Source organism: Euleptes europaea, chromosome 2, assembly GCF_029931775.1.
Source record: "Euleptes europaea isolate rEulEur1 chromosome 2, rEulEur1.hap1, whole genome shotgun sequence".
Taxonomy (NCBI): Eukaryota; Metazoa; Chordata; class Lepidosauria; order Squamata; family Sphaerodactylidae; genus Euleptes; species Euleptes europaea.
Genome location: NC_079313.1, coordinates 22,955,469 through 22,977,576, shown reverse-complemented (window position 1 = coordinate 22,977,576; position 22,108 = coordinate 22,955,469). Strand labels below are relative to the sequence as shown.

The following is a 22,108-nucleotide window of genomic DNA, read 5'->3' as shown; positions in this document are numbered from 1 at the left end:
TGGCAACATCAGGACCCTGTGGGACTTGAAAGAGTTCTGCAGGGCCCGCAAAACAGAGCTATTCCACCAGGCCCATGATTGAGAGCAGCCGCCAATGTCATCAGTAATGGCCTTCCCACCTTTCCCCCTTCCCCTCCTTTTTGTTTGAACTAGGGGGCTGGTCTGTACACGCCTTATCGACGGGCTGGTTTTTAGCGCCATCTGTTGTTAGGTTTGTGTTTTTAACCTGCTGATTTATAGTTTTAAAGATTTTTAGATTACTATGATTATGTATTATTTTAATGTTGTAACTCGCCCTGAGCCTGGTTCTGCCGGGGAGGGTGTATCAGAAGTTTGGGATGAGATGAGATGAGATGGGATGAGATGGAGAGGGAGAGAGGGAGAGAGAGAATATTCCTAGGACCTGTCCATTCGTTGGGTATTATGGACATTATTCCCAAGGCTGGCTGGCCTGTTAAAAGCTGATGCAGAGCTAGCTGGGATGAGGGAAGAAGAGTAGGTACCTCATGTACTGGAGCACCAAGATTCTCCGGGAAGCTCCCTTGCAATTCATTCGGAATCCATCCTCGTTGCACAGGAGGGCCATAACTGATATCATAGGAGTTGTCTTCCTGTCCACCATACCTGTCTTCGTAGGACTCCTGCTTCTTAGATCTGGGGAAGAAAAATGCCAGAAAAAAATACTGCTTAAAATCTTTATTTTAACGGAACACTGGCTGGTGTGTCTTCATGGTGAGTTCACACTTTGACCCAAAGAACAGAAGCAGGAAGAGCTGATTTCATGCCTACCAGCTCTTTCGTCTGTAACAAAATATCTGAAGCCATTCTTAGCAATGGGATGGGGCTGTAGCTCAGTGGCAGAGTATTTGCTCCGGATGTAGAAGGTGCCAGGTTCAATTCCCAGCAGCTCCAGTTAAATGGATTGGATAATAGTAATGTGAACAACGGCCTGAGACCCTGGAGGAACACGGGCAGTCAGAACAGACAATACAGATCTTGGGAGAACAAGTCAAACAGTATAAGGCAGATTCTTCTATATTCCAGACGTAGCACTGTAGGAAATACAGTACAGGTGTATTCTGGTGAGTGTCTTCATGGGAGCAAGACAATCACTTCTCCTGAGAAAGTTATGAGTTCCAAAGCATGCATCCTGTTCACTAAACTATGAAACTTCTTACAGTAGTGGATTTCTCAAAATACAGATGATGTGTGCTTTTGATTAAGGAATTAATCCCATTCTCTCTAGTACTTTTATCTCAGTTTGGGGGGACAAAAGTTAATCCAAAACTGCTATGACTTTACCAGGATAAAGTTCGAACAAAATTTTAAATCAAGGGAATTATACAATATCTTCAAGATTAAGCATCTTGTGGAACTCAGTATATTTATAGCTTATGATAAAATTAAGTTGAAGACTGAGCGGGGGAGGCAAATGACACAATGGTACAAGAATTTTTAAGGAGGGCATTTTGTAGTACTTAAAAATAACAGAAAGGGTCAATTAAGAACTAACAATGCAAAGAACTATGAGGGAAACAATGTATAGAAGAAGATAGTTTTGGCCATTGCAGAAGAAGATTGCAAACTTTTAAATGTACAGAGACTCTTCCAAAACTGCCATGGGCAAGAGAGATATGAAATGAGAGAATCTGGGGAAAGATTCATAATTCAGTTTCACACTTTCTGCTGGGGTCTTTGAGAGAAGCTCAGTACAAATTGGTTTTCTGGTGGCATATCGCACCTGCAAAATTTAACAGACATCAGATGCCCAATGTCTGTTAAATGTTTACATGCTGAATGAAAAAACAGCCCCACTTGACATAGATGTTAACCTCGCGGTAAAACAGCATTCTGAAAATGCAGGGAAAGTGCAGGGCAGGAGTGAAGTGACTTCTGAAGGTCGGAAAAATCATGCATAATTCCAATGAAGCCCCAAAGCAGTCCGACAGTGATTGCAACACTAACTAGCCATGCATAAAAAGCCCAAGTCTTTACTCTTTCCTGCCCTCCACTGCTGTGACCCCAATTGCACAGGGACAGAGCAGAGTCACAAATTTGAATCAGCAGACTAGCTAACACAGGCTGCAACGCTGTACATACTTACAGAGGAGTAAGTCTCATTGAACTCACTGGACATACTTTCAAGTAAACAGGCACAAGATCGGGCTTTAGTTGATTAATTAAGGTCAAATTTTAACTGGTGATGCTGCCGTAGAAGAGCACATTTTAATTTTCAGTTATTGTGGGTCCATTAGAGAGAATGACAATGAATGCATTAAAGACAACCTTTTCTTCTAACCATGAGTGGTAACTTGCCTTTATTAAATTCTAAATTATTTCACACTTGCTTAAATAGCAACCTGGTAGGGGAGAACAGTGGCCAGTAATTCAGTTGTGAATCATGCACAGATTTATGCAGTGCACTGACACAATCTTGCAGGGAACTCCTCCACACATTTATTACTTATTGTGAGACTTCATGTGCGTGCTATTTCCTAATAAAGGACTCGCAATAACCAGTGCTTGGGCTGCAGAAACTACAGACTAATAACCAATGCATCAATTATCAGTAATGTCAAATTCTATAATTTAAGTTATGCAAGGGGACCTCTTCCATACTATCTCCTTGTTGATCTTAATTGTAAAAGGTAGCATACCCCCGGGTCAGGACATCCTCTGATGGTAAGAACTCTGGAACAGACCCAAAGCCCCAGAGAAGGACACACTGAATGGGCAGAAAATTATCTGCAGCACAGGGCAGGTATCATGAGCCAACCCCCACAGGACACCACAGCGACAGTAATATGAGACCATTCCCTGTTGGACAAAGCCACCTCCTGTTTTCCTTACCGAACTGGTGTTGTGTCGTTATTCCTGACAATTCCACTGCTTTCCTCCTGATGGTAATCTCTATAATAACCCGGATTCCAATGATCTGCACGTTCACCATAGGTATTTCTCTGCCTTGGATCTACATACTCAGAAAAAAACATAAAGCAAAAAATCTACTTGCAGCCATCCATAAAATTAAAAATTATAATGCTAATTACAAGAAGTCTGACCCACCTTTTATTCTCCTGGCTGTGGATTATGTCTACAGCCAAACTGGATACTAGCAGCAACAGCTCCAGCTGATGTCCATAAGCCTATCATGATCGAGTGAAAAGTAGGGGGTGGATCTAGGGTTGCCAGCTCCTGGTTGCGAAATGCCTGGAGATTTTGGAGGTGGGGCTTGAGGATGGCAAGGGGAGGGACTTCAATGGGGTATAATGCCGTAGAGTCTGCGTTCCAAAGCGGCCATTTGTTCCAGGTAAATTGATCTCTGTCTCCTGGAGATCAGTTGTTATCCCAGGGCATCTCTAGCCACCACCTGGAGGCTGGCAACGCTAGGTGGGTCTAATTTTTAACACCAGAAGGGGTGAACAGATGAGCAAAACCATCCCCTGCCCTGTACTCCATAGCTAGACACCTCATTCCAGTATTGGAAATAAGCTAGTTTGGCCATTGTCTAGTTTGGCCATTAGAGACAAAGTAATCACATGTGGGAGGTCTTGCACTTACTCCCCTTTGAAGAGTGTGATGTGTGAGAGGTCGCTACAGCCTGCAGTGACAGGGAAAGCCTTTGTAGTCATGTAGGGTTGCCAACGTCCAGGTACTAACTGGAGATCTCCTGCTATTACAACTGATCTCCAGCCGTTAGAGATCAGTTCATCTGGAGACAATGGCCGCTTTGGCCATTGGACTCTATGGCATTGAAGTCCTTCCCCTCCCCAAACCTCGCCCTCCCAAGGCTCCGCCCAAAAACCTCCTGCCGGTGGCAAAGAGGGACCTGGCAACCCTATAGTCACGCTTCCTCACTTGAATTTTCTTAATGCTTGTGACATAGGCACAAAACAAAACACAACGGGAAGAGGCTGAAGTTTCCGTTCCTCTCAACAAGCATTCTGGGCTGTCTGTATAATCCCTCTACTGTCTTGCCTCTTCAGTAAATTTTCATTTATCTTCCAAGTTCTCCTTCTCACAGGTCCGATTTTTAACTTTATTTTAATAGGACAATGATCTGTTAGAACTCTGGGTAATATAGCTGCAACTTCTAAATTAGTTATTAATTCTTTGGAGGTCCAAATCATATCTATTCTTGATGAAGAGAGGTGTCTTGCAGAGAAAAAGGTATATCCCTTCCGTTCTAAATTTTTAGCTCTCCAAGTATCAAACATATCCCCGTGGTATACCAAGTTACAAAATATACTCAAAAGTTTCCCTTCCTTTTTGACCCTCTTTTTTTTTAGTATTCCTATCTATTTTTGGGTCTATCACCCCATTGAAATCCCCCATCCATATCATTTTATCAGAACCATATTCTGCCATTATCCGTTCTAATTCCATTAAAAAAATTGATTTTTATTTGGAGCATATACTCCCACTAATAAAATTTCTTTACCCTGTATTTTTATTGTAATGATCAATATTCTTCCTTGCTCATCTTTATATATTAAATTTGGTTCCAAATATTTTGCAACATAGAAGGCCATCCCATTTGTTTTTTTACTATTACATGCAGTGAATAAATATCCCAATCTTTCATACTGTAACAACCTACTATCTTTTTCTAGCATATCTTTCTCTTGCAAACACAAAATATCAATTTTTGATTTTTTAAAATATTGGAAAATCTTTCTTTTCTTGTTAGGACAGTTGCATCCATTAACATTCCATGATAATATCTTAATTGACATCTATTCTTTATTCAGTCAGTGCAGTCCCCCTTAACCCCCCTCCCTTCAGTCTTCCTTAATAATATGAAAAGGCAAAATAGCCAGAGGCAAAGAGAAGAGCAAAAAAAATAAAGTTTGCATTTTCTAAAGATCTGTATCTTCTTTCTCTATTGCTCCTCCATTTGCTCCTTTCTCCATCTGGCCCTCCTTTAGGTCTTGTTTATGGTCAAAGTCTCGTGGCTTCCTTCTTTGAAGATTATTTAAGTAATAATATTAACAAGGAAACCTCTGACATTATGGTATGGGAAGCAGGGAAGGCAGTTATTAGAGGGGTTCTGATTCAACAAAATACTATATGGTATAGAAAAAAAGAAAAAGCTAAGAAATTAATATTAGAGGAGATAAGACAGAAAGAAACCCAATTAAATAGAAGTAAAAACAAAAATGAAAAGAGCATTTGGCAGAAGGAGTTAAAAACTTTACAACAACAGTATGCTGTATTATTAAACACAGAGATAGAAAATGCAATATTATTTAACAGACAGGTTTTTCGAAAATGCAAACAAAGCAGGAAAATTGTTAGCGTGGCAACTAAAAGGAAAAAACAGATCAGAGCCAATATTAAAAATAAAAAGAGGAGGAATAATAACAACAGACTCAAAACAAATTCAAAAAAACTTTATGGAATTTTATTCCAATTTGTATAAAAAAAGGAAATTAATCAATAGAAAATAGAAAAATTCTTAAGTGAAAATAAGATAAAGAGGATTAACGAGTCCATAAGGGAAAACTTAGAAACAGAAATTACATTAGAAGAGGTGACTTGTGCAATAAATAAAAGTAAATTAAATAAAACACCTGGACCAGATGGATTCACTGCATTGTACTATAAATGTTATTTATTATCTAGGTCCTTTATTACTGAAAGTAATGAACACAGTAATGGAAAAAGGCATAATTCCAGAAACATGGAAATAAGCTAATATATTAATACCAAAGCCAGATGCAGATAATCTAGAAGTTAAAAATTATAGACCGATATCCCTCCTTAACAATGACTATAAAATATTTGCAGATATCTTAGCAGAAAGATTAAAAAAGGTATTAAAAGATACCTGAAGATAAAGGAGGTTTCCTTCCGGAAAGACAAATTAACCAAAATGTGAGAATGGTGATTGATATAATAGAACTAGCAGAACAAAAACCTGATATGCAATTAGCTATGATATTTGTGGATGCCGAAAAGACGTTCGATAATGTCCATTGGGGATTTATGAAAAAAGTACTGTACTATATGAATATAGGACAAAGATTTATGAGGGCCATAGATAGTATCTATAATAAACAAACAGCTACCCTACTAATAAACGGGGAAGAAACTGACAGAATAGAAATACAAAAGGGCACCAGACAGGGGTGCCCACTCTCCCCTCTCTTATTTATATTAACTTTAGAAGTGCTTAATAATATAATAAGAACACATAATTTAATAAAAGGAATAAAAATGGGTCAACAGGAATATAAAGTCAGAGCATCTGTGGATGATATGGTATGTATATTAACAGATGCTTTAAATAATGTAAGTAGATTGTTGGAGATTTTCCATATTTATGGAAACATCTCAGGATTTAGATTGAATAAGATAAAAACTAAAATATTAGGGAAAAATATGACCCAGAAACAAAAACAAAATTTAAGTATTTTAGCTGGATGTAGGTTAGAAAACAAAATAAAATACTTGGTTATTTGGATTACAAACAATAATATAAATTTATTTCAAAATAATTATATAAAAGCTTGGGAATCGATGAAAGTAAATTTAAAAAAACTGGGGAAAAGTTCAAGTATCCTGGTTGGGCAGGATTTCAATAATTAAAATGATGGTTTTGCCCAAAATGTTTTTGTTTCAGAATCTACCAGTTCTAAAAGGAACAAAAAAATTTCAACAGTGGAAAAAAGAACTGGTTAGATTTATTCGGGGTAACAATAGACATAGAATTGCCTATAGAAATCTGATGGATAGTAAAGAAAGAGGAGGCTTGACACTCCCGGATCTAAGATACTATTATGAAACAGCCTGCTTTAGCTGGTTAAGAGATTGGATTTTGTTAGAAAATTCCAGATTGTTGGATTTAGGTAAAGGTAAAGATCCCCTGTGCAAGCACCAAGTCATTCCTGACCCATGGGGTGACGTCATATCCTGACGTTTTCTAGGCAGACTTTGTTTACGGGGTGGTTTGCCAGTGCCTTCCCCAGTCATCTTCCCTTTACCCCCAGCAAGCTGGGTCCTCATTTGACCGACCTCGGAAGGATGGAAGGCTGAGTCAACCTTGAGCCGGCTACTGAAACAGACTTCCGTCGGGCTCGAACTCAGGTCGTGAGCAGAGTTTGGACTGCAGTACTGCAGCTTTACCACTCTGTGCCATGGGGCTCTTTTGTTGGATTTGGAGGGTGCTAATTTAAGATATGGGTGGCGCGCATACTTATGGTATGATAAAGATAAAATAAACAAAGATTTTAATCACCATATTATAAGAGCTAGTCTACTACAAGTGTGGAAAAGATATAAAAGAGGTTTTGAATTTAAAACTCCAGGCTGGCTATGCCCTCTAGAAGCAATTACAAGAAGAAAACCAAACATGGATCAAGATAGCAAGACTTATAGGGAATATATACAAAAAGATAAACAACAATGGAAACAAAAAAATAAGGAAGAATGTGGAATAACGAACTGGTTTAAATATTATCAACTAAACAATGTCATCAAAAAAGATCAAATATTAGGATTCGCAGATTAAAAAACTAAGCTAAGAAAGATATTAGACACGGGAAATAAAGGACAAATTTCTAAGTTGTACCAACTAATATTAGAATATAATTCAGAAGAGGAAAGACTGAAAACAGTAATGATATCATGGGCAAGAGATCTGGGGCATAATATAGAAATGGAATAATGGGAAAGACTCTGGACGAAAGTATATAAATTTACAATAGCTAGTAGCATAAAAGAAAATATGTATAAAATGTTCTATAGAGGATATACTATTCCAGTATTATTGGCAAAGATGGATAAAACAATTTCAGATAAATGTTGGAGATGTAAAGAGAAGAAAGGGACTTTCTACCATGTCTGGTGGACGTGCGGAAGAATCAAAAATGTTTGGAAAAGGGTAATCATGAAAACAGGGAATATGATACCGAGCAATATAAAGAAAAAACCAGAAACTTGTTTGTTAGGTTTATTCCCAAAAGATATTTAAAAGGAAGACAAAGCAGTTTGTCAGTATAGTTTTGCAGCAGCGCGATTGATAATTGCTAAATCCTGGAATGGGGGGAAAAAACTTCATATGAAAGATTGGGAGAGACAAAATGACTTATTATATACAAATGGATAAAATTACAAATAGCTTGAAAGGAAAAGATATAGAAATATTTAAGAATCAATGGCAAAAAACATTTATATATTGGGCAAAAATAGCAAAGGTAGATTTTACAAAAATGATGAAGGGGCTGTAAGTAAAACAAATAAGTATAGGGTAAAATAAGTTAAAGTATAAATCTAAGAGATTAATCAACGGGAGTCGATCACGGTGAAGGGGGGTGATGGGGGATGGGGGGTTATAAAATGGAGGTAACGGGTAAAATGAGCATTACAATTTTTCTTTTTTGTTGTAACATTGAATCAATGTAATCCATCTTCTATGAACATAATTTAAAAATTATATATATTAAAAAACAACAAGCATTCTGGGCATAAACTGACATTATCTCTGAAAACGGTTCAAAATTAAATAATCTGGCAGCAATTTAGAGCTGCCAAAAACCAAGTGGGGCCTGGAGAGCTCCTGGAATTACAACTGATCTCCAGACTGCTTTGGGGGGTGGATTTTATGGCATTATACCCAACTACGCTCCCTCCCTTCTCCAAAGCCCTCAGATCTTCAGAAATTTCCCAAGCCTGTGTTGGCAACTGCACAGCGCCTCCTGACAGAGAAGTCGCAGAGCTGCAATGCGAATCATCTGTTTGATTTCACAAAGCACATAAATATTTAAATGTTGCAGGTTCACAGGCCCAGATCATTACTTTCTCTGTCTGCAGAGGGCAATTCAACATGGGAAGACAAAGGGGGGCGGGAATCAAACTTTGCAGAACTGTCGATTCCCTTAGAACCGTGTTGGTGAACCTATGGCACGCGTGCCACAAGCGGCACGCCGAGCCCTTTCTATGGGCACGCGTGGAGCAGCCGGGAGCCCCCGCCCATCCCCGGCCCCCTCCTCGCAGCCTCGACGCCATCTGCCTCCCGCCGCCCCGCTCCGCCTTAGCAGCAGCAGCAGCGCCGCCGCCCCACCCAGGCACCACTCCAGACCTGCCGCCACCCTCTTATGCTTGGCCCCGAGGGCTGCCCTGCTGGCTGCACCGCTACGCCCGCCGAGTCGCCCCCGCCCCCTCCTCTGCCCCCTTGGCTGCCCGTCCCCTTCCTCCGCCCCTCCTCGCGGCCTCGGCACAAGTTTCCGCCGCACCGCAGCCAACTTTGTCAAGGGGCGGGGGCGACTCGGCGGGTGTAGCGGGGCGGCCGGCAGGGCAGCCCTTGGGGCCGAGCATGAGCAGCCGGTGGCGGCGGCGGGTCCAGAGAGGCGCCTGGGTGGGGCGGCGGCGCTGCTGCTGAGGCGGAGCGGGGCGACGGGAAGCTTGCGGGAGGCTTGCGGCGGGCGGCTCTTTCGCTTGGACTTGCCACTCAGATGCACATTTCCCCCATCCAGATTCTCAAAACTGCATGGGGGAGGGGGTTTGTTGTCTATCTGTGAATGGGAGGTTTAGCCTTGGACTTGCCACTCAGATGCACATTTCCCCCATCCAGATTCTCAAAACTGCATGGGGGAGGGGGTTGTTGTCCATTTGTGAAAGAGAGGTTTTGCCTTGGACTTGCCACTCAGATGCACATTTCCCCCATCCAGATTCTCAAAACTGCATGGGTGGGGGGTTATTGTCCATTTGTGAAAGAGAGGTTTTGCCTTGGACTTGCCACTCAGATGCACATTTCCCCCATCCAGATTCTCAAAACTGCATTGGGGGGGGGGGTTGTTGTCCATTTGTGAATGGGAGGTTTTGCCTTGGACTTGCCACTCAGATGCACAACTCAACAATAAGCCCCCCTGCAGAGTTTTGAGAATGCAGATGGGGAAAATGGTGTTTGTCAGTCATTGCCATGATTTAATTTTATGGATGACAAAGGATAGTACAGTTAGTTCTGAAAATGAAATCCTTAAAGTGTGGAATTCTCTGCCAAATAATTTTAAATTAATGAAAGCACTTGGGATTGCTTTCCTTACTTTGTTTGGATCATTTTATGCTTGTGAGCATAAGATGTTAACGTATGAGTTGTCTTTTCTAAACTAAAACCTCAGTATTCAGGTTAAATTGCCGTGTTGGCACTTTACGATGAATAAGTGGGTTTTGGGTTGCAGTTTGGGCACTCGGTCTCTAAAAGGTACGCCATCACTGCTTTAGAAGTATGAAATATACATTCAGATTGGGATGAGGATAACATTTGACATTTTCTAGATGGATACGTAAACGCACACCTATTATTTGAAATCATTCACATTCCCCAAAGCCTGTTTAAGTCAGCTACCACAAACATTTTGTAAATTGGTTTTGTTTCTATGGAGACGGTAGTACCTCTGTCAACCTGCAGTGCTTGGGGGTATCTCGGATAATCTCCATAGGAATAATCTTCTACAGGGCTCCAATACTGATCTTCATAACCTTGCCTGAAATGTAACCCAGAAAGGAGTAAGCAGAAAGGAGAGTAGAGGAATCTGCTATAATGGGTTTATATGTTTTGGCCAGGTGAGGATACAGAAGGAAAGTTGGCAGCATCAGAAACAATTCTAGAATCAAGGCCAAATGAAAAGAAAATCCAAAGGGTTTGGCATAAAATCACTATGCAGAGGTTATAATTAGCATTTGGTCATTAAAATGGCCCTTTCCCCAGCTCTGTGTTTAAAATGATACGACTAGATACCTAGGATTATATTAGGTTCTCAAAATCTTTGACGTCCTGATAGCTTTGGTTCATTGATGCAGCAAATGGCTGGACAGACAGGATAAAAAATCATGACAATCCTAATTAGAGGATAGGAGGAGGATTGAAGGAGACTGTTGAGGCAAGCAGTAGTGTGTGGGCCCAGCTAGATGTGAACTGGGAGACTCAAGGAGTGGAGGAGGAGGAGGAAGAGAAGGAGTTTTTATATGCCAATTTTTCTCCGCATTTAAGGAGAATCAAATCGGCTTACAATCTCCTTGCCTTCCTCTCCCCTCACCTTGTGGGGTAGGTGAGGCTGAGAGAGTTCAGAAAGGACTGTGACTAGCCCAAGCTCACCCAGCTGGCTTCATGTTTAGGAGTGGAGAAACCAACCCAGTTCACCAGATTAGAGTCCCCCACTCTTAGCCACTACACCACGTTGGCTCCAGCCCAGTAACTTGCAGTCTTCAGGAGATGAGCTCAAAGAACCAAGGCTGAGGAGGACCGGAGAGACGAAGGAGGTCTCAGAGACCTGCTGACAATGCTCCAGCAGTGCCAGAGGCCACCCTGCCAGAACCTGCAAGGGAGGCCTTGCCATTGCCCCCTGAGATGGTCACCAGGCCTTTACCAGGCAAGACACAAACCTGGACCCATAGCTTCCCAGGACCCACTCCAACTCTGCAGAAACGACAATGGTAGAAGGCCTCAGCTGAGGTAGTACAAAGGAGGCAAGGTGCAGGACTGGCTGTGTGCAGTCCCACCGTGGATCTAGAACAGTGCTCTGAGACTAATACATCCTCAGAGGATCCAGGCCAGCGCACAGAACAGCCTCAGGAACACCAACACCTGGGCCCAATTATCTCCCAACCTACTTAAGCTGAGGCTAGGGTTGCCAACCTCCAGTGGCACAAGGAGAGCTCCCACTATTATAATTGTTCTCCAGGCAACCAAGATCAGACCCCCTGGACAAAATGGCTGCTTTGGAGGGTGGACTGTATGGCATGAGGTCCCTCCCCTCTCCAAACTCCACCATCCCCAGGCTCTACACCCAAAATCTTCAGGTATTTCCCAACTAAGAGCTGGCAACCCTAGGTGGGATACAAGCATGATAATTGGTATGTGAATGCTTTCGGCCCTCTGTATGAGAGAGAGAGAATGGACAGGGAGGTATTTATGGGAGGCACGCTCTGTTCTTTCTTCAAACTTCCTACCAGCATATTGAGTGTCACCTTCCTCAAACCTTACCTTGAGTATGGCCTGTTGAGATAACTGTTTTCGTAATACTCTGCCCTGGAGTTCAGTCTCCCGTAATCCTGGAGCTGTGGGTGATAGGTCGGGTAGTAGTACTCCATTCTGGCATCTGGCCAAGGTGGAGGCCCTGCCTGGGGATCATGGTACTGATGGTAGAACCTCTCATTTTGGTGCCTGGAATGAGGAGGAGGTCCATGGGAGACTCCCCCCCATGGCCCTCTGCCCTGCCCTTCCTTTTGGGGTATATTTCTCCCCTGTGGTTGAGGATGCTGTGGTGAAATCCAAGAATCCATCTTGGGTTTACTGCTTCTACTTCCTGCAAAAGAAAAAGTAGTCAGGTGATACAAAAACCATCTCCAAAACCAGGCACATACTTCTCCCAAGGTACCTAGCCCTCATGGTTGTGGAGAAGTGCTTTGAAAGCAGGATCTACAAAAGGCTCCAATATAAAGGGATGGAATCCCCTCTTCTGTCCCACGTGGCTAGCTTAGACATTTATTTTAAATGGAAAGGAAGGATATAATTTTAAAATAAAAAAACGCCTGTCCTTTCCTTGTGGATAAGTTTTCTTAAGAGACAATGAGGACAGGAAATGTAGATGACTGTTTTGTTGTATTTATACAAGCTGAACATGCAGGAAGCAAGCAGGCACAATGACAGGTAGCACAAGTTGCAAAGCAGCATCCATTCCTCAAGCTTTCCCTTTTTTCAGAGCCGTCTTCAAATCGCCCGAACCACTCCTTTTTGCTCCCTGCTGGGAGGGTAAAAGGTAAAGGTCCCCTGTGCAAGCAGCAAGTCATTCCTGACCCATGGGGTGACATCACATCCCAACGTTTCCTAGGCAGACTTTGTTTACAGGGTGGTTTGCCAGTGCCTTCCCCAGTCACCTTCCCTTTACCCCCAGCAAGCTGGGTACTCATTTGACCAACCTCAGAAGGATGGAAGGCTGAGTCAACCTTGAGCCGGCTACCTGAAACCAACTTCGGTCGGGATCGAACTTGGGTCGTGAGCAGAGCTTGGACTGCAGTAGTGCAGCTTACCAGTTTGCGCCACGAGGCTCCTTGCTGGGGGTGGGGGGGTTGTAACGCATCCTGGAGCCTTAGCTTATTAGACAATTCCAGATGGGTGGCCAGGCTAATCCATAACAGCAAAATAAAACAGAAGTTTGGTGGCCCTTTAAAGACTAATAGAATTTATTCCTAACTGAAGTAGGATCTGAGCTGAAGAGCCTTGCTGGCTCACATCATAGCCTCTTAACTTACTACACTGCTATATTCACCAAGTTTATGCTGGAATGGAACCTTGATTACTGACCATGACAGATACTTCTACTTTGAGGTAAAAGTTATTAGTCTTTAAGGTACCACTGGACTTCTGTTTTATTTTGAACTAGACACTGTCCACTACAGCCTGTTGTCTATTGCTCACCCTCAAGTGTCATGCTGTACCCAGGTGGAGGGTGGCAGCATTTCATATAAGAAGAAGAAAAAGAGTTGGTTTTTATACGCCAACTTTCTCTACCTTTTAAGGAGAATCAAACCAACTTACAATCTCCTTCCCTCCTCCCCACAACTGACACCTTATGAGGTAGGTGGGGCTGAGAGAGTTCGGAGAGAACTATTAGCCCAAGGTCACCCAGCTGGCTTTATGTGTAGAGTGGGGAAACCAACCCAGTTCACCAGATTAGAGTCTGCCGCTCATGTGGAGGAGTGGGGGATCATACCCAGTTCTCCAGATGAGAGTCCTCCACTCTTAACCACTACACCACACTGGTTAGCATGGAAAGCCTGCAAGAAAATTCCCCTGCCACATGAGGCTCCCATTCTTCACTGACTGAGACCTGTTCTGAGACCTCTTCTTGCCCAGATGTTCCACCTTCTTCAAAAATTCAAATATTAACTTGCAAATGACTACACAAAGCTAAACTAATTGGTGAAAAATATAGCGATCTACAAACATTGCTTTCTTTGCTTTATTTTGAGTGTGAAGTCTTGGTAGCAAAATTTTGATATGCTGGTACAATGTACAGAACGTTTTGCCCATAACAGATTCAAACCATTTGCACCAAGATTATTAAGAATAGTGATGATGAATATCATTATTATGACAGAGCACTTTTCCTAGGAGGTCAGACAACTTCAGATACTTTATCTCAATTCCTTACAACAGCTTTGTAAGGCAAACGAGCACTATTGGATGAAGCAGACTGACTGAAGCAGAGCAGATTTTCCGGCTCACAGCTTGAGCTCTTAACTTACTGCAGCACTATATTCCAAACACAGCTGCAAAGATCTCCTAAACAGCATGCTTTTTAAAAATAGCCATTTGCAAGTATTTTAATTGTAGATCTTTCTACCTGTCTGAGCCCACCTTTTAAAGAAGACACACCTACAGTCCCTTATCTTTGCCAAACAAGTTGTGAAGCGGCACTGACAGATTTTATTGATTCAAAACCTGCCTCCAAAATTTCACCATCTGTGTGTATTTCAATCAGTTTCACCCCCACATGTTTAAACAAGCAAAACAGGGGGTCTCAAATTAAATCCTCCAGTGCTCCGGTATTAATCTAGAACACGCTGGGCGAGCCACAATATCCCCAACAACACATACACACACACACACACCTGTTGAAATGAGACCACCTGCTTCAGCTCTTTCAGCCCAGCCGTAGCTGTGCCTGTCCCCAAAGGCTGCTTTCAAAGTCCACCTGCCACATCGGTTGCTGCCCGGCTAATAATCAGCATATTCTAGGTCAACGCTCCCTGCTTTTCCCTGTGCCAAAGTCTCAGCCTACCCTATAGCACTAACAGAGCAGGGCAAAGGACAATTCGCCTTCCTTGCTTGAGGACAAACCCCCTGGTGGCTGCTTGCAGGAAAGAGAGTGAACCATTGACCAAAATTAAAATTTAAAAAGAAAACAACTGAACGGTCAAAGATGCTTAAAATACAGATAGCCTGGGACATAGAGGGTTTAAAACCCCAGTCCCTGGGAGTAAACTGTTCAGCAGCAGAGCTGAGAACGGACACCACCTTTTCAGAGTTCTCTCTGCAACCATTTCACTTATACAGTGCAAGGCAAAGAATTACCCCTTCTAAATCCATCGGTTTCAATGGATTGCAAAGTGTGTAACTATGTTTAGGATTGCACCATTAGTGGTCTTGCTCAGAAAACAATAGATTCAGGGGAGACCAAAGGAAGGACTTCTGTACTCAGTGACTGAAATCTGGGACTCATTGCCCAAGGATGTAATGACGGCCACCGCCATAGATTGCTTAAAAAGGGACTTTGATTAATGGAGGAGTATAGGTCAATCAGCAAGTACTAGTCAAGGTGATTAAAGGGAACCTCCACATTCAGAGGCAGCAGACTTATGGATACCAATGCTAGGAGACAGCATCAGGTGATGGCTTCTGTAAGCTGTTGTTGGCCCTTCATAGTCACTGGTTGACCACTGTGCGAAACAGGATGCTGGACTAGATGGACCACTGGTCTGGTCCAGCAAGGGTCTTCTTATGTTCTTAAGAACTTCCCAAACTTGCCCATCTCTGTCCAATGAAATTAAAGGTCAAACTAGGAATATGCTAGAAAGGCTCTCCAGAATCAGAGGAGCACGCCTGATATATTAGGTGCCATGGAACACAGGCAAAATAATGCTGCGGCAGTCGTTGTGTTTGTGGGCTTCCTAGAGGCACCTGGTTGGCCACTGTGTGAACAGACTGCTGGACTTGATGGACCTTGGTCTGATCCAGCATGGGTTTTCTTATGTTTGTATGCTATTATTTTTCTGCAACAATTCATGCAACAGCCCTGTAATCTAATTGTCGTCTTATGGCAGATATGGGGGGGGGGGAGGGGGAGGGAGAGGGAGAGAGGGAGAGAGATGACTAGCCCAAGGTCTTCTGTGAGCATCCCTACAGAGCCAGGATTCAAGCTGAGCTCTCCCAGATCAGGGATCAGGACTATAGCGCTGGTTAGGGTTGCCAGCTCAGGGTTGGGAAATACCTGGAGATTTTATGGGTGGAGCCAGAGAAGTGCGGGGTTTGTGGAGGGAGGGACTTCCATGCAGGGGCCCTATGCTAATCTGTGTATGTTAAGTGACTTGCCATAAATAACTACTACTACACAGTAGTCTAGACTATACTAAACTATAAAATAATATTTGCTGCAATGTTATTATGTTACAAATGGACATTGTGATTTGTCTCTGATTTAGTATCCCTGGGTTAGTATTGCAGTCACCTCTGCCACAGTGCCATCTCACTTGCATGTAGGCCTATGTGTATGGATCTCATGCTGTATAACGTTATTTAGTGTATATGTTACGTCACTTAAACTCAGTTGACATTACTAACATTAGACCTACTGTAGTACTATTAATAGCAATGACATGATTATTGGATATATTTATACCTTGTATATGAACCCAGGTATAGGGCTATGCATAGATTATTAGTGATTGAACCTGAGATTCAATCACAACATTGAACACTTGTACGGTAATCATGTAGTGGTTATTTAAGATTATGAATTTATGATGCAGTACTAATAACCAGGTATTGATAGTTTGTGAATATATGAATAGGTTTTTTAATTGTGCAAGTTGAGAAAATTGTTGAATGTAGTCTGGTAGATCTATACATAGATGAGGCTAGATCAGTGCCAGACACCCTAGCTATGCCAGTAAGCTAGATCTAGGTCTTGTCCAGCAGTTTTGTGAATCAGCACACAGTAGAGAGTTGGTATTAAGAATAAAGACTGTTCATACAATTAAAGGAACGACACGTTCATTATGGAAGCAGAATGTTTAAATATTTAGGTCTTGTTGCAAGAACACTTATATAATATAATCCTACATTGGACAGGTGTGGGACTAAATACTAAATATTTAAGATATATATTTCCAGGTGAATAACCCTTTCAGCAGAAATGAAACGTAATGGTTTGAGTGGAGCACAGAAGAGGAAGAGAGCTGCAGTGGAGAAGGAGAAAATAGGAAAACTTCCAAAATTAACATCATGGCTCAGCACAGGTGCAACGACAGCCACTCATACCATTCCTTCAGATATAGCATCCACATCTACATCCATTCCTGCTACCAATATTTCAGCAGACATACCATCATTGCCTGTTGCTGCTACTGGTGACATTTTACAAGAGGAAATACCCAAATCTGTTACAGTAAAGGAGTTTGCAATCCAAGACACAGATCCGGGGCTATGGAACATTAATGATATTAACACAATAGATTACTGGATTTGTAGCGGGCCCTCATCATGCCAGAATCATGATAGCAACCTTTCAAACTCACGCAGAGTGTATAAAACTGCTGGAGTAGAGAATATGAAGGCAAGGTATTTATCAAATGATGTGTTCAAACGTGAACTGCGGAATGGCGAGTGTGTAAAACGTGAATGGCTACTCTATTCACCATCCCAAGGTCGTTTGTACTGCTTCGTATGTCGCCTATTGTCCAAGAAAGAATCTCCCTTTGCTACATCGGGGTTGAATGACTGGAAGCACAGCAATGTTATTGTAGAACATGAAAATGGAGAAGAACATTGAAAGTGCATGACAGCATATTTGATAAGGCATAAAGAAACTGGAAGTGTAGATTCTTTATTACTTGAGCAACATCACTCAGAGCAGGAATATTGGCATAAAGTGTGGACACGTATGGTTTCTGTAATTAGCTTTCTTGCCTCCAGAGGTTTGCCATTTCGTGGAGAAAATCAGATTATTGGGTCAGCAAAAAATGGCAACTATTTTGGTATATTAGAGCTGCTGAGTGATTTTGACCCTTTCTTGGAAGAACATCTCAAAATGTATAGAAATCCTGGAAAAGGGAATCCGTCATATTTATCTGCAAATATTTGTGAGGAATTTATTGAATTAATGGGACAACAGGTTCTTTGTACTATTCTTGAAGAAGTAAAAGAGTCAAAGTATTATTCAATAAGTATAGATTCCACTCCAGACATCTCACACACAGATCAACTGACATTTACTGTCTAATATATTAAAGGCTGTGAGCCTGTGGAACGTCTCTTGATGTTCATCCCCATCTTTTCTCATGGAGCAAAGGATCTAACAGACACTGTTGTGGATTTTCTTAATGAGAACAACATTCCACTATCAAACTGCCGTGGTCATTCATACGATAATGCCTCAAATATGTCTGGATGATATACTGGATTGCAAACACGGATTCATCAACTCAATGAGTTTGCTATCTATGTCCCCTGTGCTGGACACAGCCTGAACTTGGTGGGAGTAAAAGCAGCAGAGTGTTGTCTACAGACTGTAAAATTCTTTGACTTTGTTCAGCATCTGTATTCATTTTTTGCTGGTTCTACTCATTGCTGGAATGTATTGACATCATCTGTAGGAAAAGATTTTGTGGTCAAGCATCTGTCTGACACACGATGGTCAGCACATTTTGATGCTGTTCATGCTCTGTATGGGGGTTTCGAGAAAATAAAACATGCACTGGATTCTCTATCCGCTGACAATGAACAGCAAGTGAATACAAGCAGAGCGGCAGAAGGATTGAGCAAAAAAAATGGAAAACCTGGAAACAATTTTTCTCACAATTCTTTGGAATGACATGCTAGAAAGAATGAACAAAACAAGCAAGGTCCTGCAATCGAAGGATGTGAACATCCTTGTTGCTACGAATCTTTTTGAGTCTATGAAAACCTATCTTCTGGAAACTAGAGACAAGTTTAGTGAATATGAATTCAAAGCCAGGAATATATGTCCAGATACAGATTACAGTGATGGGAAAAAACAGGAACAAAAACGAAGTGTTCGTCTTAGTAGATATGATGGATCAGAAGAGGTACTTCTCAGTAAAACCGAAAAGTTCAGGATGGAAACTTTCCTCCCTATTCTGGACACTCTAATCTTTGAACTGGCAAAACGTGCACAGGCTTATTCACAGATTGGAAATCTGTTTTCTTTCTTCAGTGAATTGAAAACCATTGCTTCTGATGCACTAAAGAAAAAGTGTGAACATCTAGCTAATATGTACCACAAACACCTGAATTATGATGACCTTTTAAATGAATGTGAGCATCTCAAGCACTACATGGCTCTTGATGAAAATTGTGCGACTCTCCCTGCACTGTACAGAAAAATAATTTCGGACAATTTGAAATCTGTATTCCTGAATATTGAAATTGCACTCAGAGTGTTTATGTGCATGATGGTGACCAACTGTACAGGAGAACGTTCGTTTTAAAGACTGAAACTTATAAAAAACCTGCTTCGTAGCACAATGGGGCAGCATCGTTTGAACTGGCTTTCACTCATGGAAAATGACATCCTGAAGACCATTGACTTCAAGCCAATAATAAAGCAATTCTCTGAAAAGAAATGCCGCAAATGCTTGTTATAATAAGAAGTTCATAGTAATTTCATACTCCAATCTGTGTGGCTTACTGAGTATTATTGTGTTTTTCAAGCCTTGTATATTGTTCAAATGTTTATCATGTTGATTAGTTGCTGCTGTACAGCATGTTTTTAATGTTTTAACACCAGTTTTGTTGAAGTGCCAATAAAATACATATATGTTTAATATTATCGACCATTTACTTTTTATTCGTGTGAGTGGTTGTTGTAGGGGCCCCAGCACACTGGTTTGCCCAAGGGCCCATAATGCTGTTAAGACGGCCCTGGTATAATGCCATTGATTCCAGCTTCCAAAGTGGCCATTTTCTCCAGGAGAACTGATCCCTATCACCTGGAGTTCAGTTGTAATCCCAGGAAATCTCCATTCACCACCTAGAGATTGGCAGCCCTAGCGCTGGTGGAGACAGTCCCTTCCCCCTTGCACACTGTCTCCCTTGAGGTACTATTTGATCCATAAAGGGAAACAGCAAGTGACTTATATCAGTGTTAGCCTCACAGCTCCCTGTTTTAGGGACCCAATCAAAATCAAACTGTAACATGCAAAAAAACCCTGCAAGCAATCTAATCACACATATCCCACCACCATGCCTCATTCAGCCCATAGATGCAGAGAAAATCCTGCTCTTCATTAGGGTTGCCAGCTTCCAGATGGTGGCTGGAGATCTCCTGCTATTACAACTGATCTCCAGGTGATAGAGATCAGTTCCCCTGGAGAAAATGTCTGATTTGGCTATTGGACTCTATGGCATTGAAGTCCCCCCCCTCCCCAAACCTCGCCCTCCTCAAACTCCACCCCCAAAATCTCCAAGTTTTTCCCAACCCGGACCTGGCAACCCTACTCTTTTGTTGTTTGCTAGGAGTTTTGTGTTCAGATTTTAAAAGCTCCAAGAACCAAATTTATTATTACTGCTAGTGTCTGAAGTTTAAAATTACATCTAACACATTATACAGACACAGCTATTGGGTCATACAGATCCAACAAAAGGTTTAAAACTAAGCAGGCAAGAAGCCCTCTTTCTAATATAGAAATTAGAAACTCTTCTAAAGCCACGTGGAGTGGCTAGTCAAGAGCTGAAGTTGCTCCAGATCTGAATTTGTCCTCCCAGCCCAGACATTTCACCAATCCAATTACAAAGTGTAGTATCCAGTTTTTATCTTTGTCCAAGTTAACTAATTTGACTATTTTAACAACCGTTCTTCATTGCTTCTGTTAATGCCTCTTCTGTATTTAATCACTCACAAACCACCAGACAGATGGATTTGCAACTTTCGAGCAAAACATCCCCTCGTTTCAAAGCGGCTCAGCTGCTCGGGACGCACCTGAAACAAAATGCAAACCACTCTACAAAATGATCTTAACAATACATAAACAGCCCAACAAAAATAAATAAAAGGAACAAGAGGGTCATTAAAACCAAGGGATCCCCCCCCCCAAAAAAGAACTGTGAGATTCTCTAACTTATGTTTTATTAAGATAATTCACAGTGGGTGGCCGTGTTAGTCTGTCTGCAGTAGTAGAAAAGAGCAAGAGTCCAGGAGCACCTTAAAGACTAACAAAAATATTTTCTGGTAGGGTATGAGCTTTCGTGAACCACGGCTCACTTCTTCAGATACCTGAAACAGATCATCTTGAGAGCAGATTTCCTGGAGAAAAGCAGCAAATAATAATGTGTAACTGAATTCATGGAGTAGTAGAAAAGGGCAAGAGTCCAGTAGCACCTTCAAGACTAACAAAAATATTTTCTGGCAGGGTAGGAGCTTTCCTGCCAGAAAATATTTTTGCTAGTCTTGAAGGTGCTACTGGACTCTTGCTCTTTTCTACTTATGTTTTATTAAAACAAAGTTTTTTCTTACTCATTTTTGCTGTCTCTTCTTCCAAAGCAAACTTTGCAACCTTGAAAATGCGTTGCCCTTGTTCTCCAGTTTAATGAAGGCATGCTGCTTTTCTATTAATACTAGGAAATCGAGTTACTGCACCCCATCAGGCCAACCAACGCCGCCTCTCTCTGGCTCGTTAGCATCGCGGCTCCTCTCCCCTCTGCCACGTCAGCTCGCCGGAACCTTTGAGCAGCGGCTGTTGCGCCTTGCCGGAAGCCTTCTTGAAGCACAGAGTGAGGGAAAGGGCAGAACGGCGTGACGTCGCCACGTTGAGAGGGTCATTTCGGCGCTGAAAGGCGTGGCTCATTGGCTGAAAAGAACTTTATCGACTTCCTTAAGACCTAGGCAGCTATCTTAAGACCGTGGCAGCTCTCTCCAATTACCCCAGGCATGCAACTATACAAATGCCATTTTTAAAAGGTGTTTTTGTTGTTGTTGTTATTTTGTTTTTTTTATTTTGAAATTGTGGGATACAAAAAGGAAAAAAAGGGGAAAAGGAATCCGTCTGCAATAGACTTAAGTAATATACATAAACACAGAGATAATAATAAAAAAAGAAATCTTATCAATCTAGTAAGTTCATAAAACACTTAAAAAATCCTTCTACTGGGTGTATTATTTTTTTTTGCTGCGTGTGGGTTAAGTCACTTTAAACATTTATTACCATACTCATATGCTATCCAGTTACATATATTTATATATAAACTAAGTAGAAGATAGTTGTAAAATGGTTGCCATTCATCATTAAACTGTCCTGATGGTTCGTTTGCAGTGGGACTCGTCCAGAAAGTCAAAAGGTTTTTTGAAATAGCTGCGATTGACCGCAG

At 41.7% G+C, this 22,108-nt stretch overlaps 1 protein-coding gene across 1 annotated transcript in view; it reads right to left on the bottom strand.

Annotated features, from left to right (window-relative positions):
• SEC16B (SEC16 homolog B, endoplasmic reticulum export factor) overlaps window positions 1-21,588 on the bottom strand; it is an 87,163-nt gene extending 65,575 nt beyond the window's left edge. Inside the window, exons 1-5 of the mRNA XM_056844704.1 lie at window positions 21,459-21,588; window positions 11,987-12,308; window positions 10,396-10,487; window positions 2,851-2,971; window positions 504-654 (exon numbers count right to left, since the gene is read on the bottom strand). Coding sequence (XP_056700682.1) covers window positions 504-654; window positions 2,851-2,971; window positions 10,396-10,487; window positions 11,987-12,308; window positions 21,459-21,588 — 816 coding nt within the window. The remainder of the gene's footprint in view (window positions 1-503; window positions 655-2,850; window positions 2,972-10,395; window positions 10,488-11,986; window positions 12,309-21,458) is intronic.
• Between the last annotated feature and the right edge of the window lie 520 nt (window positions 21,589-22,108).